The following is a 14,745-nucleotide window of genomic DNA, read 5'->3' as shown; positions in this document are numbered from 1 at the left end:
GAAAGGAAAAAATAAGAAATCACCCAGGTATTTATTTTTGCATGACCTTGTCACTGTAAAGTGGAAAGAGAGTTCCGTTTTTATTATGAATACATGCTATGAATGCTGGTACTGCATTCTTCAGCTTTAAAAAAGTCTGCCTCTAAAATAATCTAAAAGGGGACTCGTTTTTCCAACAATTATTTCAAGAGCTCTGTTAAGTAAGCGGCCAAAAATAGAGTAAAGGGCCACTGGATATTCAATTAGAGGGAGAGAATTCCTGTCAACTTTACTGGAGGAAAAAAGGCAAATCTGGCAGATGGGGGGCTTTCTACTCAATGCCCATGTGATTGCCCACAAAGCTCCTGGGATCGGGCGCTGGCAACTGCACATCTCCCTATTTGCACATGTATGGAAACACTTTTTGTGGAAGCTACTTGACAACATTTAATGTTTATTGTTTACTTGTCATTCCCAGAAACCACACACAGACTGTTTAGGTTACACCTAATGACAGTTTTTATTCATTTTACAGTTTAACATTTCTTTTTATTTAGCTTTTGTTATGGTTTAACAACTCCTTTCATTTGTTGGAATTGTAGACAAGTTTGAAATGTGAGCACACCCATAAGACAAACACACATCATTACCTTTCCCTCTCCTGGTGTGCAGCCTTTTGTGAAATCTGCCAAGGGAGTATAAATGCTGATGCATGGAGAACAGGGAGAGGGGAAGGATGGCTTCAGAATGCCCTGAGATTTCATGGATATTTCTTTGAGAACCCTTCTGGTGAGATGGGAGCCGTGGGAGAGAGGTACTAGGTGGTCTACAAAGTGCAGGGCAATAATAAATAGTAAGACTTCAGCAAGGGTATTTCTAAGAATATAAAATCCCTGGGGAGAACAAGCACTTAGTTTCCTTTCCTCCTTAGTCCTTTGGCCAAGAAAATTATACTGACTTGTGATTAGAAAGGAATCACCATTGGAACATCTAAATACACATTGGCACTCTACCCAAAATTCTAATTACTTAAAATTGAGAGGTAGAGGAATGAATATTTTACTTGGATTGATTATTCATTCATGACAAATAATTAAGAATATTGACCATACTTTTCTTACTTCTGTTTCTGTACCACAATAGGACCAGAGAAATAAGGGAGCTGGTAGGTTTTATGTTCCTACCACCATGGATGTTTTAGGTTCAGGGTCCGCAGCTAACATCCACCAAGCTACATGATGAAAATAGATGTGAGCCAAGATGCCACATTTTGGTGTCCAGAAGAAGGTCATGGTACCTCAGGAAAAAATTTAAAATACACTTTCAGAAATAACCTGATACCCAAGTAGAATCAAAGCAGTATTGATTTTGGCAGTTGAAAATTTTAGCTGTTGGACTGGAGAAATTTGAGATAGAATGATAACAGTACTTTGCTGAAAGTTTGCATGTAAGCAGCACCGTACGTTTCGGGGAATAACCAGGGCTTCCATAGCTACTTGTATAAGTAGTGGTCCAGAGGAAGGAATGTCTCTAGGGAGGGTACAGCTACAGCAGGAGCTTTGTGAAGTGGGGAGGGCATAGGTGGAGGACCTAGGAACACAGCCATCTCACAGGGGGCTTCAATCCAGGGGATTTCATCGAAAGCAAATTGAAACTTCAATCTGGTTAAAAATGAATATTCCCAGCTATCAGTTTTTTCATGTACTGCTAATTTGGGTGAACCATGGGAGCAGATTTGCCACATTCCGTGGGTCTTGAAGCAGTTTGGTCTGTTTTTAGTTTTAGTTACCTGTTCTCTTAATCTTTTTTTTTTTGTTTGTTTTTTTCTCCTTAATTTTCAGGCCATTTAGACTTGCACTGATGTTTAACTGTCTTCATGATTTAAAAAAATAAAAATAAAAATCGGTGGCAAACGAATGTTTTCAAATATGAGTTAATAGTTTTACAACTTTTGCATATTTGTGGGTGATTTTATAACATTAAAAAGTTATTTCGAATAGGGTCGATCAGGCTCCTGTCACAGGGTGATGGAATACTGACCAGAAAGCTCTGTGGTGTGGATGGTCAGGGAAACAGAAGCTGATGAGGAACAGAGAAAGGTGAGCCCAAGGAAACATGCCTTTCGTGGTCATGAACGCTGTGGCCAGGGAGGGCCAGTGGGGCCTGATGAAGAACTCACAGATGTGTCCACTTTCTATTAATACATATGACTGGCCCAAAAGAGCAGAAGGACAGAACACTACTTTACCACCCAGCAGCCAAGTAAGAGCCATTCCACTCATTCTCTTGATCGTTTTCCTCTCGTTTGAGACTCTACATTTCTCAAGTGACACTGTTTTATGACTCAAAATGACTGTAGAATTTTCTATTGCCTGAGTGTGAGCAGAGCAACCAGGGGGCTTCTGGAGTCTTCACAAAGTGCTGTGGGGAGAGGATGTTCACCCACTAAATACTACATACAGGGACTAGAGGAACAACACAAAGTCACATTTAATTGTTTCCCAAATGTGTTTACAATATAGGTTAATAATAATAGTAGTAAACCTTCCTCAAACGCACTTAAACAAGGGGGAGTTATTGGGTTATGTAACCGGACAGTCCAGATGTTGGGTTGGCATCAGGTGAAGATGAGCTTGACCATTCAACCCTTCTGTTGGTTCCCACGTGGTCCTAAGATGCTTGTCCAAAGTACTCAAAGCTACGTATTTTCTGTTTCTTGTCTAGCTGGAAAAAGAGTTTATTTGTAGTGACATAGTCAACAAAAGTCCTGAGATTCACCCTGGTTCAAAACATCATGAAACTATCTCTGTGGCCAGAGGGTAGGTATGTTGATTGCTTAGTTTAGATTGCATGCCAGAGGGTAGGATCATCTTGCCTGGGATCACAAAGGCCCTACATGGAAATTAATGCTTTGGCCAGGGGGAAATGATAAATGAATTCCAGAGATACAACTAAAAATGCCTGTTAAAATCTTTAATCTTTACAGCAACATTGTGAGTTAGGTAATATTGTTACCCCATTTTTCAGATGAGAAAAATTTCCCAAGGACAAAGAGCTTGTAAGTAATGATTTGAGAATTAAAACCAGGTCGTTCATTCTAACTTTGTACCTCAAAGTCATTCTATTTTACTATGCTGTTATATAGCACAAATTAAGCACATATAAGGTTATCTGATCTAGACCAGGAAAGGATTTTAGGCTTTGTCTTCTATAAATTTCAGGTTGTAAAGGAACCTGGTTGAGAAGCTTAAGGGTTTTGAAATGATAAATAAGTAACTTTCTTTCCAGGAACTGAAAATCTTATTAATCGTTGATAAGAATTTTACTGAAATTTTGGGGAACTTTAAAAATGGTCTTTCATTCTTGTTTATGGAGAACTCAGAAGAAATACATGTACCTTGGGAACAAATCTCCGGTTGATTTTCGAATTATCTAATCATCCCAAATGCCACATGTAAAATGTGTGCTTTTTTTTTTTAATTTAGTTTGCACTGCATATGGCAAGGTGTAAAGCTTAGGAAGTCAAAGAAAAGAGAGGCTCGTAACAGCCAAATTGACTGGAGAATTCAAGAGCTGTTAGCATTATGAATGGAAGCTATTACCTGAAAAAATATTGCTGCAGGAGGTTTAGACTGGGACATTAAAACAAATCATTGTCCTGGGCATTGGAGTTAAATAAGGGGGCATGATAATGAAGTTTCATTGTCTTGAATCTGTGGGAAATAGATATTCCAGGGCTATGAGCTCAGAAGCATTAATGCTGTAGGACTGTACCTTGATGAGGCTCCTTTGGGGAAAAGGTAACGGAGCAAATTATGCTAGTGGTACATTGGCCTATCTTATAACCCACTTCTTATTTTAGAAATGCTTAATATTATTAATTTTCCTAAATGCCAGGGGAGACGGATGCTCAGAGATTTTCTAATTGCCCAAAGAGTTATATTCTAAAACTGGAAACCCCAGGTGGTCCCACCTCAATTCTGAATGGCAGGAGAGGAGTCCTGCTGCTGTTCGCTTTGGTTCTCTAGCGGAGCTGAGAACGACTGAACTGCTTGGTCACTTCTCTCCAGCCAACTCTCGCCTGGCTTCTCAGGAATCATATCAGACAAGATTCAAATTGAGTGGCTGAACCATGACAGCAGGGGCTTTCAAAAAATCCGGATGGATTCTTTAATGTTTAACAACCTTTTCCTCACAGCCAAGTTTCTGAATTGACAGTGAAGCAAGGGGTGGGGTGGGGGGGAAGCCTATAAAATAAACAGAATCCCAAGGCTTATTTTAATCAAATTTCTTTCAAGAGGCACCTCATTTCTTACTTCTTTAAATCCCCTGCTCTGCCCAATAAGAAAGAAAAGGAAATGAGAGACGCGAGTCTTTTTAGTATTGTAACATCTATATGTTCACTTTATAAATGTTATTACAAGTGCTGTTAATGTAAGATGAAGTAACAGATTTAAAATTCTGTGGAAAATAGAGATTTTGTTCTGCCTGTGTGGGCAAGTTGCAGTCACCTCGAAATGTCAGAGTCTTCGGGAACTTAAAGTGTTCAGCGCCTTTAAAACTAATATCCTTTTAGGGACAGAGACATATTTACCGAAATACATAACCCGGAAAATAAAGTTCTTTGCCTTGCTTTACACCCTGGAGTGTGATAAATTTTGTGGGCTGTAGAGTAAGCCAGTCCCCTTGTTTCTCAGAGGATTTAGTTCCATACCAGAATGCCATTGGAATTTTAGTACTCCATCTTTTGGCCTTTGGAATGACCATTTGTTTTGCAGAGTACATGATGTAAACTCCTCTGAAATGTTATTAATACCTTTTAACCATTTCCTGTAATTATTTCAATAACTTAAAGGAAAATTCCTGTTTTAAAAGATCCCCTTTCTGGTGTGGGGCAATTTATAGCCAATGTGTAACTCAACAGGAAGTCAAGAGAGCAATCACCAAGAGGAGTGAGACAGTCAGAGTTTCTCCAAACCAACACATAAAAGGATTTCTTGGGAACTAAAGTCAGCAGTAAGAGTGCAGGATTAGTCATCCTGGATTAGATACACCAGCCCCAGCATTCTTTCTCCTGAGGGGAAATGCCTAGTGTTCCATAGGAAAAGAGGAAGACCTTAGGATGTATCTCAGGATACAATCCACCAGTTGTTTCCATAAAGGGAAGAGATTACTTGAAAAATTTTTGTGTGGGAATATGGTAATAGAGGCAAATGGGAAAAAAAATGTATTGAGTCATCAAGTTCCCATAATTGGTTAATTTTTAGTTTCTATGTCTATGAATATTACGGCAAGGAATGATCAAGTCCTCAGTTGTTTTTAGATATAGAAACTTTTTTTGGTCCCATAATCTCAGAAAATATTTCAATAGGAAACGACTCTCAGTTTTTACCACCTACTGTAAACTATCAAAATATAATGTATTTCCTCTAGGTATATGCCCAGGAGTGGGATTGCTGGATCATATGGTAGTTCTATTTTTAGGTTTTTGTGGGGGGTTTTTTTGCGGTACGCGGGCATCTCACTGCTGTGGCCTCTCCTGTTGCGGAGCACAGGCTCCGGACGCGCAGGCTCAGCGGCCATGCTCACAGGCCCAGCCGCTCCGCGGCATGTGGGATCTTCCCGGACCGGGGCACGAACCCACGTCCCCTGCATCGGCAGGCAGACTTTCAACCACTGCGCCACCAGGGAAGCCCTATTTTTAGTTTTTTAAGGAACCTCCATACTGTTCTCCATAGTGGCTGTATCAATTTACATTCCCACCAACAGTGCAAGAGGGTTCCCTTTTCTCCACACCCTCTCCAGCATTTCTTGTTTGTAGATTTTTTTGAAGATGGCCATTCTGACTGGTGTGAGGTGATACCTCATTGTAGTTTTGATTGGCATTTCTCTAATAATTAGTGATGTTGAGCATCTTTTCATGTGCTTCTTGGCCATCTGAGCAGAAACTAACACAACATTGTAAAGCAACTATACCCCAATAAAAAACATTAAAAAAAAAAGAAAATGTAGTAGGGAGTTGCTGTGCAATGGACATGAAGTTTGTGATGCAAGATAAGTAAATTCTAGAGGTTTGCTGTACCACCTTGTGCCTACAGTTAACAACACTATATTACACACTTAAAATGTCAGAGGGTGGAAGTCATGTTAAATGTTCTTACCACGATTAAAAAAGAAAGAAGGAAAAAGAGAGAAATACAGAGAGGGAGGGAGGGAGGATAGGAGGATGGAAGGAAGAGAGGAAGAAAGGAAGGAGCAGAAACACTAAAAAGTAACGTTTTAGAAAGTGGGGCCCTCGCTTGTTTTTCGAGGCAATGCTAGCTTGGGCAGAATTGGGTATGGGGTTGGGTTCGAGCCACTTTGATCCCATCTTGTCTCCAGTTCAGAGATTTCACTATGTCCATTGGGATTCCTTATTGGCCCTGGGAAGGGCCTCACAGAAGCCACCAGTGGAGACCCTGGCCCTCCCCCCATGTTCATATACAGTTCAAAATAAAAGCTTAGTTTTCAAAAGGATACTACTTAAAGTGATGTGGAAATGAAAATAGTTTCCTTCTAGATGCTTTCCAGTTTGCAAAGTTCTGGATACATTTACCAAAGAGGAACCTGCCTCTTTCTGATTTTGTTCCCTACCTCCTTCCTCTGTTGAGACCTGTGACCAGTTTGCCTATTGGGAAAGCCAGCATGGGCCATGTATAGCAGCAGCTTCGATTGCGTTTTCCTTTGATCTTCTTCTAAATCCCAAAGCCATTTTTTAAAAAAATCAGAGCTGACAGATGCTTTGCAAAAAATGTCTTTGTCTCTATTTTTGTGATTAGTTTCTAAAGCAAACACATTTCTCGACAGCATTTAAAATGCCCTGGTCATTTCTGTTTTTATTTTCTACTGTACAAATTCATGCAAAACTTGGTAATGTAGTATACTTTTAATAAAATGAGCTCCACAAAAAATTTTTGCCACAAATCACTGCCTTCTCAATGCCACTAAGTGAGCAGGATTTTATAAACCTCTCTGGTCTTAGGTGGATCAGACAACACGTCTGGGATTCATTGCTGTCCAGACACGTGGATCATCTAGACACTGTTTACTCTCTGAAGTCATTCTCTGTCCTACTGTTAAATGTTCCTGTCTCCCCTTTCCTCTGACCATGTGCCCTCCACTGCCTCACTGCAGCTCCTTGCTGTGATTTTGCTGTCTCAATTCTCACTGTTTGTCAAATACTCTCAGTCTTCAAAATGGCTTGGGGTATTAGGACTTTGCCCTTGGTGATGTCTCCAGTTATTTTGATTTCTTTAGGTCATTAATCTGTATTTTTCCTACACCAGATGTGAGGATTTTTAAAATTAGTTTTGTTTTGTTTTAACCATATAAATGTTTGCACTCTCTGCTCCCCCAGTCATATCTTTGGAGAGCTATCGAAGTGGAAGGAAGAATTGGAAGAGCGACCAGGCCTCACCAAAGACAAGGATTTCAGATGTTAGTTCACAGTACAGAGGGTTTTTTTGTTTTGTTTTTGTTTTTTTTGTGTGGTACGCGGGCCTCTCACAGCCGCGGCCTCTCCCGTTGCGGAGCACAGGCTCCGGACACGCAGGCTCAGCGGCCATGGCTCACGGGCCCAGCCGCTCCGAGAGGTGGGGCTTCCCTGGTGGTGCAGTGGTTGAGAGTCCGCCTGCCGATGCGGGGGACACGAGTCCGTGTCCCGGTCCGGGAAGATCCCACATGCGGCAGAGCGGCTGGGCCCGTGAGCCACGGCCGCTGAGCCTGCGTGTCCGGAGCCTGTGCTCCGCAACGGGAGAGGCCACGGCTGTGAGAGGCCCGTGTACCAAAAAAAAAAGATGACAGAGGTGCCTTGAATACCTAGCCAGGAGTCACCAGGGAATGTGTGCACTTGATTAACTGAAGGCCCCAGGGAAAGAGTCTGACGTATGGTGTAGAGGAAGACAGAAATGCACTGAAGTCCAAATCTCAAGTTTGAGAATCTTGAAACCAAGAGAAGCTGCAGGAGTGTTCCAGAATCCTATGAGACTCAGGGTTTCACTGATGAAAGAGACTTCCAAGAACTTCTCATAGAATTTTTTTTCATGAGAATATAATTAATATTACACCAAGAATAATCCAAAGATTCTCTTGTAGCAGCTTGAGAGATTCAGATAGACTGGGGAAATAATTTATAAACTCCGCTCCCACATGTAACCACCATCACCAGTTCCTCCCTGATGTCCTAGATTAGGGGCCACATGAAAATCAAGGGCTTGTTCTGACATGGTGTTGCAGGAACGTGAATACTGGGGGACCAGAAACACAGGAGGGACTGACTGTCCCAGTGTCTGCATTGCCACCACTAGAGATTCATTTCTCTGAGACATGAAGCTTTTTCTTCAAATCATAGAATCTTAGAGATGAAAGGAATCTTAGAAATGAGCCCAATTCTACCATTTTATAGATGCATAAACCGAGGTACAGACCATTCAATGTGTCCAAAGTCACAGTTAGTGTGTTAGCTATTTAACTGTGACTAGAAATCAAGTCTTTTTTAAACTCATTCCAATTAGTTATGACTGAAATCTAACCCGAAGGAAATTTGCTGAAAGAATCCTGGCTGTCTTAGCCTGGGTCCCTCAAAAGCAGGGCCTGACACAAAGGATTCCTTAGAATTTATCTGGGAATATGATGTTAGGGAACAGGGGTATGGGGCCTGAGGGAGAGAAACAAGGAAGGAGGAAAAGCGAATTCAAGGAACAGTTATTAAAGTTGGCCACCCTAATTGCACCAGGGGATTGGGTGACTGGTGCTCAGCCTCTCTGAGACCCTTATGAAATACACCTGGGGACAAAAGGCGAAAGCATTTATCCATTGACTTCCACTGGTCAATGGTGGCTCCACAAGCACCGAGTCCCTTGGACTTCCATATTGTGCATATAGGAATAGGGAGCATTTCCCACACTGTGGCGTCACACAAGTTCCCAAGTAGGAAACGAGACGTAGAGTTTTAGCCTTCTGTGAGATGCTGTTGAAATGCAGCTTCAAGAAGTTGATAGAAACCTGCATTGAACCAGTAGCCACAGTATGGCTGGCAAAAGAAATTAGGTCAGGAGGATTCTGAAGGGCAGCATGGAGGTGTCTTCTGGACTCCAAAGAAGAGCTAAAAACAGCTGTGGGAAGGGCAGGAAAACTGCTTGGCATCCCTTCCTTACCACCCCTGAAAATAAGTCTTGTGGAATCAGCATCTCTGATGTTTCCCAGGCTCTTTATGTCTCTGGTCTGTATGTATCAGTGTCATTCCCCTTTCTTCTGGTAGGCTAGCTCTCTCCATGTGATGTAAATGTGGCCACCAATGCTTCCCAAGTTTAATATCTTACATCTTTAATCCAGAAGAGGAACTACTCTGCCTCTCTCTGTCCCAAGTTTAAAAATCTCAAGGATGGAATATTGGCCTAGCCAAGGACAAATGCCAGCTCCTGGATCAGAAGGCAGGATCATAGAGGACATAGTGGGTGGCCTAGGGGAGAAGGCAGTTGTCATAAGAAAGAAGCATGGTATGTGATGGGTGGATGAAACAGTAGATCCCCACTAAACCAGCCCAGCATTTTTCCTTCTAGGTGTCTTCTACTAAAATGAAACTACAGTTGAAGAAATCACAGCAGATTAACATCTCAGTGGGCATTCTTCAAGCTTGGATGACCTCTGAGACAGTGGCAATAGGACCCAGGATAGACCCCTAATGAGGGGGAGAAAACACTTTGATGAGACACAGGGCCATTTTTCTGTTTTACTATTAACCCTAGGGTTATCCCTTTTCAGTCCTCCTAAAGACTAAAGATGTAGGCAATGCAATGCAATATTAATCATGAATAATTTTTAAAATCTTTTGGAAAAAGAAGAATCACAGCAGATTTTTTCCCTATCTTCCACTGCGTTTTTACTTAGGTTATTTTCTTCTTAAAGTGGAACTCCCTTGGAGATGACAAGAGGGAATTAAATCTTCAAATAGGATAAAAATGTTGGTTGACATTCTCGCATCAGAAAGTGAAAAGTCAAATGGAGATTTCAACACTTGATTTATCTAGAATACTTGTCATCCCCAAATAATAGCCAATATCCTTTGTTTACCATGCATCAGGCCATGTGCTCCGTGTTTTGTATGCGTTCATTCACCCAATCCTCAGAACTACCCTGTGAGATAGACGCTCTTCCCCTCCAGTTTTGCCAGTGGAAGAAATAGAAGTGCAGAGAAATGATGTGCTCTAGTTTTAACAGCTAGTGAGTGAGAGACCTGGGATTCAAATCCAGGCAGGTCCACAGCCTATTTCTTTAACCATTTTCCTAGATTGACTTTCTGATGAATTATGAAATTAAAGACTGTTCCGAACAACTACAGTAAAAGGAAAAAGTGACATTCAGATGGATTTTTAATTGCAGACTTATTTTTATTTTGCCTGAATTATCCTGACTTCTGCCTCTACAATGGTATTTACATAAAACTGACATCTGTTAGGAATGTCATCTTGGTACATTCCCCTTCCAGACTTTGTGATATATTGTGTTAATATCATTCTCTATATTATTCACAGAGTTAAAACCATAAAGTAAACTTTTACAAAGTAAACAAAAATAAATAAACATTAGTAAACCTGATAATTACGGATCAGCAAAGTACATGGGAAAAGGAGCTTTCAAATATTTTCCACCTGAACATAGATAGAAATGAGAACTTTATCTATGCTAATACTCTTGGAAAATACTGCCCATACTTATCAGTTATTAGATATCAGTCCTCTGATCTTCTGTTCTTGAGATAATCAGATTCAAGTACTGCCTATTAAGCTAAGAACTACAATTCAAGAGGTGTCCTGAGGGGAGCAGCATAAGCTTAAACACTGGCTCATCAGAAAAACAAACAAACAAACAAACACAATTGTGGGCCTCCTTAACCTTTAGTAATCACTAAATAATTTATATATGTATGTGTCTGTGTGTGTGCGTGTGTGTATGTGTGTTTAGTGGAGAAAAGTGTCCCTTCCCAGCCCTGCTTCCTGGAAACACTGGGCTCCATGAGAACAGTGTTTACACATAGCATCACCAGTCCACTCTTACTGAGCACACTCTGTCCCTGCAGCGGCTGTGCTAGAGGCTGGGACTACATCAGATTATATGCCGCCATGCCTGTTTTACAAGCAAAATGTAGAGACAGAACCTGCATTCAAAAAGATAAACAACTATAATGATAATCACATGCTGAGTTCCAAATGAACGATGCTAACAATAAGAGCTATGGAAAGACACGGAAGGACCGAGTGCTGACCATAGGGGTGTGGTGATAGCAGTAGAGATGGGAAAGGTGGCATCTAGATCCCTGATTGTTAGGGTCTTTCTAATATATGAATGCTTTCCCCAGGAGAATGTTGCCTGAATTTTAGGCACTCTTGAATCCAATGTTTTGGGGAGACTTTGAGGTTGAATTGGTAAATTATTTGTGCCAAATTTGGCATTATCATAGTTGAAATGAAAGTATTTAATTTTAAAAGAAGACTTTATTTTTGGTAGTGAAGTGGGAGCAACTTATTACAAGGTTGTTCTTTGCAACATAGCACAGAGGAGCAAAGAAAGAAAGCTGCGTCTAATGAATCAAAATATCCTTTACTGGTGAATGCTATAAGAGCAAACTGTAATCCACTTTTTATGGTCAGAATGAGAGACTGAGAATTAATGGAAAAACGGGGAAATGTAGCTTTGGTCTAGAAATTGAGTGGTGAAACAGTGCCCGATAGTGATAATAATTGGAATGTATTGAATACGTACGTCGTGTGTCATCTACTGTGCACATATCACCTTGAATATCACTTTTCTTCCAGCTTGGGTGGGAGTCCAGGAAGGAAGGAAGAGCAACAATCTGATTGGCAGACAGCTGCCCAGATGCAATAAAGAAATTTGCTCTTTTATAATTGTAAAAAAGAATATAAAAATAAAATTCTATGTGTGCCTGGTTAATGCTACAATCATTTCAACTCAGAAAACTGTGCATATTAATTGAGTAAATGCTATATTCCTAGAAAAAAAGGAGATCCAACAATCTCAAAGAGAAGCTTATTTATCTCTAATGTAACAGGCCAATTTAGAACAGCGGGTAGCTGTGCTCCACAAACTTTTAGGAATTTGAATTCCTTTCATCTTGTAGCCCCACCATTGATTACAAAGTTGAAGTCTGGGTTGCTGGCTCATAAAAGTCCTACTCATGGAAATAAGAGCCAAAGTCCAGGAAAAGCAGCTTGTCTTCAAGTTGGAGACAATTCAGAATTTATATACATACCATTTTCACTTACATCCCATTGACTCCAACCTAGTGATGGTCATACCCATAGCCAAAGGATATGTAGTTTCTAGCTAGGAACTTGCTTAAGTGACTAGAATAGTGCCTGGCACATAATAAACGATCTTTTGGCTATTTCTGTCATTACCAATATTACTATATCAATTCCCATTTTCTGGAGACTTGCTGAAAATGTATCTGGGCTGTTAAATCACGGGACCAATTTGTGTCTTATCCTGACTTTGGAAGGTCCAAAGCATTGTCCACGTCCAGACAACTGACCTTCTTGTTTCACTCCTGCTCCTGCCACAGTCTTCCCCAGCTCTCCTCCTACCTTTTCAGCTTAGAAACCATGTAATCATCCTTGATTCTTCTTTCTCACACCTCAAATCCAATCCATCAGAAAATCTGGGCTATCTTCAAATAATATTCAAAATCCACTCACCCGAATTTAATTACATCTCCATCACTGTCATCTTGGTCCAAGGTACCATCATCTCTCGCCTGGATTCTTGCCATTGCCTCCTAACTATGCTCACTGCTTCCAAGATTTTGTATCCTGTGTATGAAAATGCAAAAGAGGAAAAGTGTAGTAATATATTAAAACAATATTAACTCTGTTAATATCTTGTAATACCTTGGGAGATATTTCTAATCTTGGAATATATTTCCAAATGTAAGTTCCTTAATGGCGAGGACCATGTCTATCTTGTTTATTGCTGAACCTTCAAGGTGTGGCAGTTAATAAATATGCAGCAAAGAAATGAATATAGAGATACAAGTTCATTTAAAATATTCCCTCTCGGGTCTTTGTGAGCTTCCACCATGGCGTACCGAGGCCAGGGCCAGAAGGTGCAGAAGGTGATGGTGCAGCCAATCAATCTCATCTTCAGATACTTGCAAAATAGATCTCGGATTCAGGTGTGGCTTTATGAGCAAGTGAATATGCGGATAGAGGGCTGTATCATTGGTTTTGATGAGTATATGAACCTCGTATTAGATGATGCAGAAGAAATTCATTCTAAAACAAAGTCAAGAAAACAACTGGGTCGGATCATGCTAAAAGGAGATAACATTACTCTGCTCCAAAGTGTCTCCAACTAGAAATGATCAATGAAGTGAGAAATTGTTGAGAAGGCAATACAGTTTTTTTAGGTGTGCTTTGTTAGAAGTGTAGTTCTAAAGCATTTATTCATATTGTTTTGCTCACCTTTATGTTATTACCAGATGACAATAAATGCTGTGGGATTGTTTTTATTAAAAAAAAATATTCCCTCTCTAGTTCAGAATAACTCCAGAAATACCTTACAAATGCCAATAAACTCTGCTGGTACAAAACAATGAAAATTAGTGTTCCATATTGCTTTGGTCCCATCTGGAAAGCTTTCCTTCTTTCTATACATCTTTGTATCCATCTACCCATTCATCTATTGATCCATCCATCCATCCTTCCATCCACCCAAAAAATCCTCATTGAGCCCTTACCATGTGTCAAATATTGTTCTAGGTGCTGGAGATACAGTTGTGAATAAAAAAGATAAAAATATTTTTGCCTTAATGTAGATTCTTTTCTAGAAAAGGAAAACATCTAATAAGCAATTATGGAAAGGTATACTATTTTGATAATTGTAAGTGCTATGGAAAAATGATACATCAGGAAAGGGGAATAGGGAGTGCCGGGGACGGTGTGTTATTTTAGAGTGGTCAGGCAAGGTTTCACTGGTAGACATTTAAGCAGAGACCTGAAGGAGGAGAGGGAGTGGCCATTTGGGTATCTAAGAGAAGGTCATTCCAGGCCAAGGGAACAGTAAGTGCAAAGTCCCTGAGGTGGCACCATGCTTGCTGGTTATTATCAAGGGGCCAGTAAGACTGGAGAAGAGCAAGCAGGAGGCAGAATAGTAAGAAAGTCAGAGAAGTAGCAAGAGGCCAGCTCATTTGGGACCTTTTAAGCACCTTAATAGAGGCTTTTTTTCTTCAAGTAAGGGATATGATCTATTGCTCTTTTGCAAATAGACTACTTGATTGAAAGCAAGAAGACTAGTTAGGAGGCAATGACAATAATCCAGGTGAGAGATGACGGTACCTTAGACAAAGATGACAGCGGTGGAGATGTAATTAAATTCGGGTGAGTGGATTTTGAATATTATTTGAAGATAAAGAGACAGGATTTTCTGATGGATTGGATTTTGGGTGTGAGAAAGAGGACTCAATGATGATTATACAGCTTCTAAGCTGAAAAGGTAGGAGGAGAGCTGGGGAAGACTGTGGCAGGAGCAGGAGTGAAGGGGAAAGTCAGTTGTCCAGTTGTCCAGTCTTAGACAATCATGTTAAGAGGTTAAGTAGCCAATTGTATATACAGTCTGGAGTTCAAGAAAGAGATCTGGGCTGGAGATAGCATCATTGGTGTGTCAAGTGTATTAAATTTATGGGTTTAAATGAGATGGTCCAGTACATATAGA

The 14,745-nt window shown here is 40.5% G+C and overlaps 1 protein-coding gene across 1 annotated transcript; it reads left to right on the top strand.

Moving 5' to 3' along the window:
- Nucleotides 1-13,097: 13,097 nt before the first annotated feature.
- On the top strand, nt 13,098-13,548 carry LOC309820808 (small nuclear ribonucleoprotein E). The gene has a single exon (XM_082651815.1). The coding sequence runs from the start codon at nt 13,112-13,114 to the stop codon at nt 13,388-13,390; it is 279 nt and encodes a 92-aa protein (XP_082507941.1). The 5' UTR covers nt 13,098-13,111; the 3' UTR covers nt 13,391-13,548.
- Nucleotides 13,549-14,745: the final 1,197 nt, after the last annotated feature.

Source organism: Grampus griseus, assembly GCF_964374135.1.
Source record: "Grampus griseus genome assembly, chromosome: 3".
Taxonomy (NCBI): domain Eukaryota; kingdom Metazoa; phylum Chordata; class Mammalia; order Artiodactyla; family Delphinidae; genus Grampus; species Grampus griseus.
The sequence above is the reverse complement of the archived record's forward strand: the minus strand, read 5'-3'. Positions and strand labels throughout refer to the sequence as shown.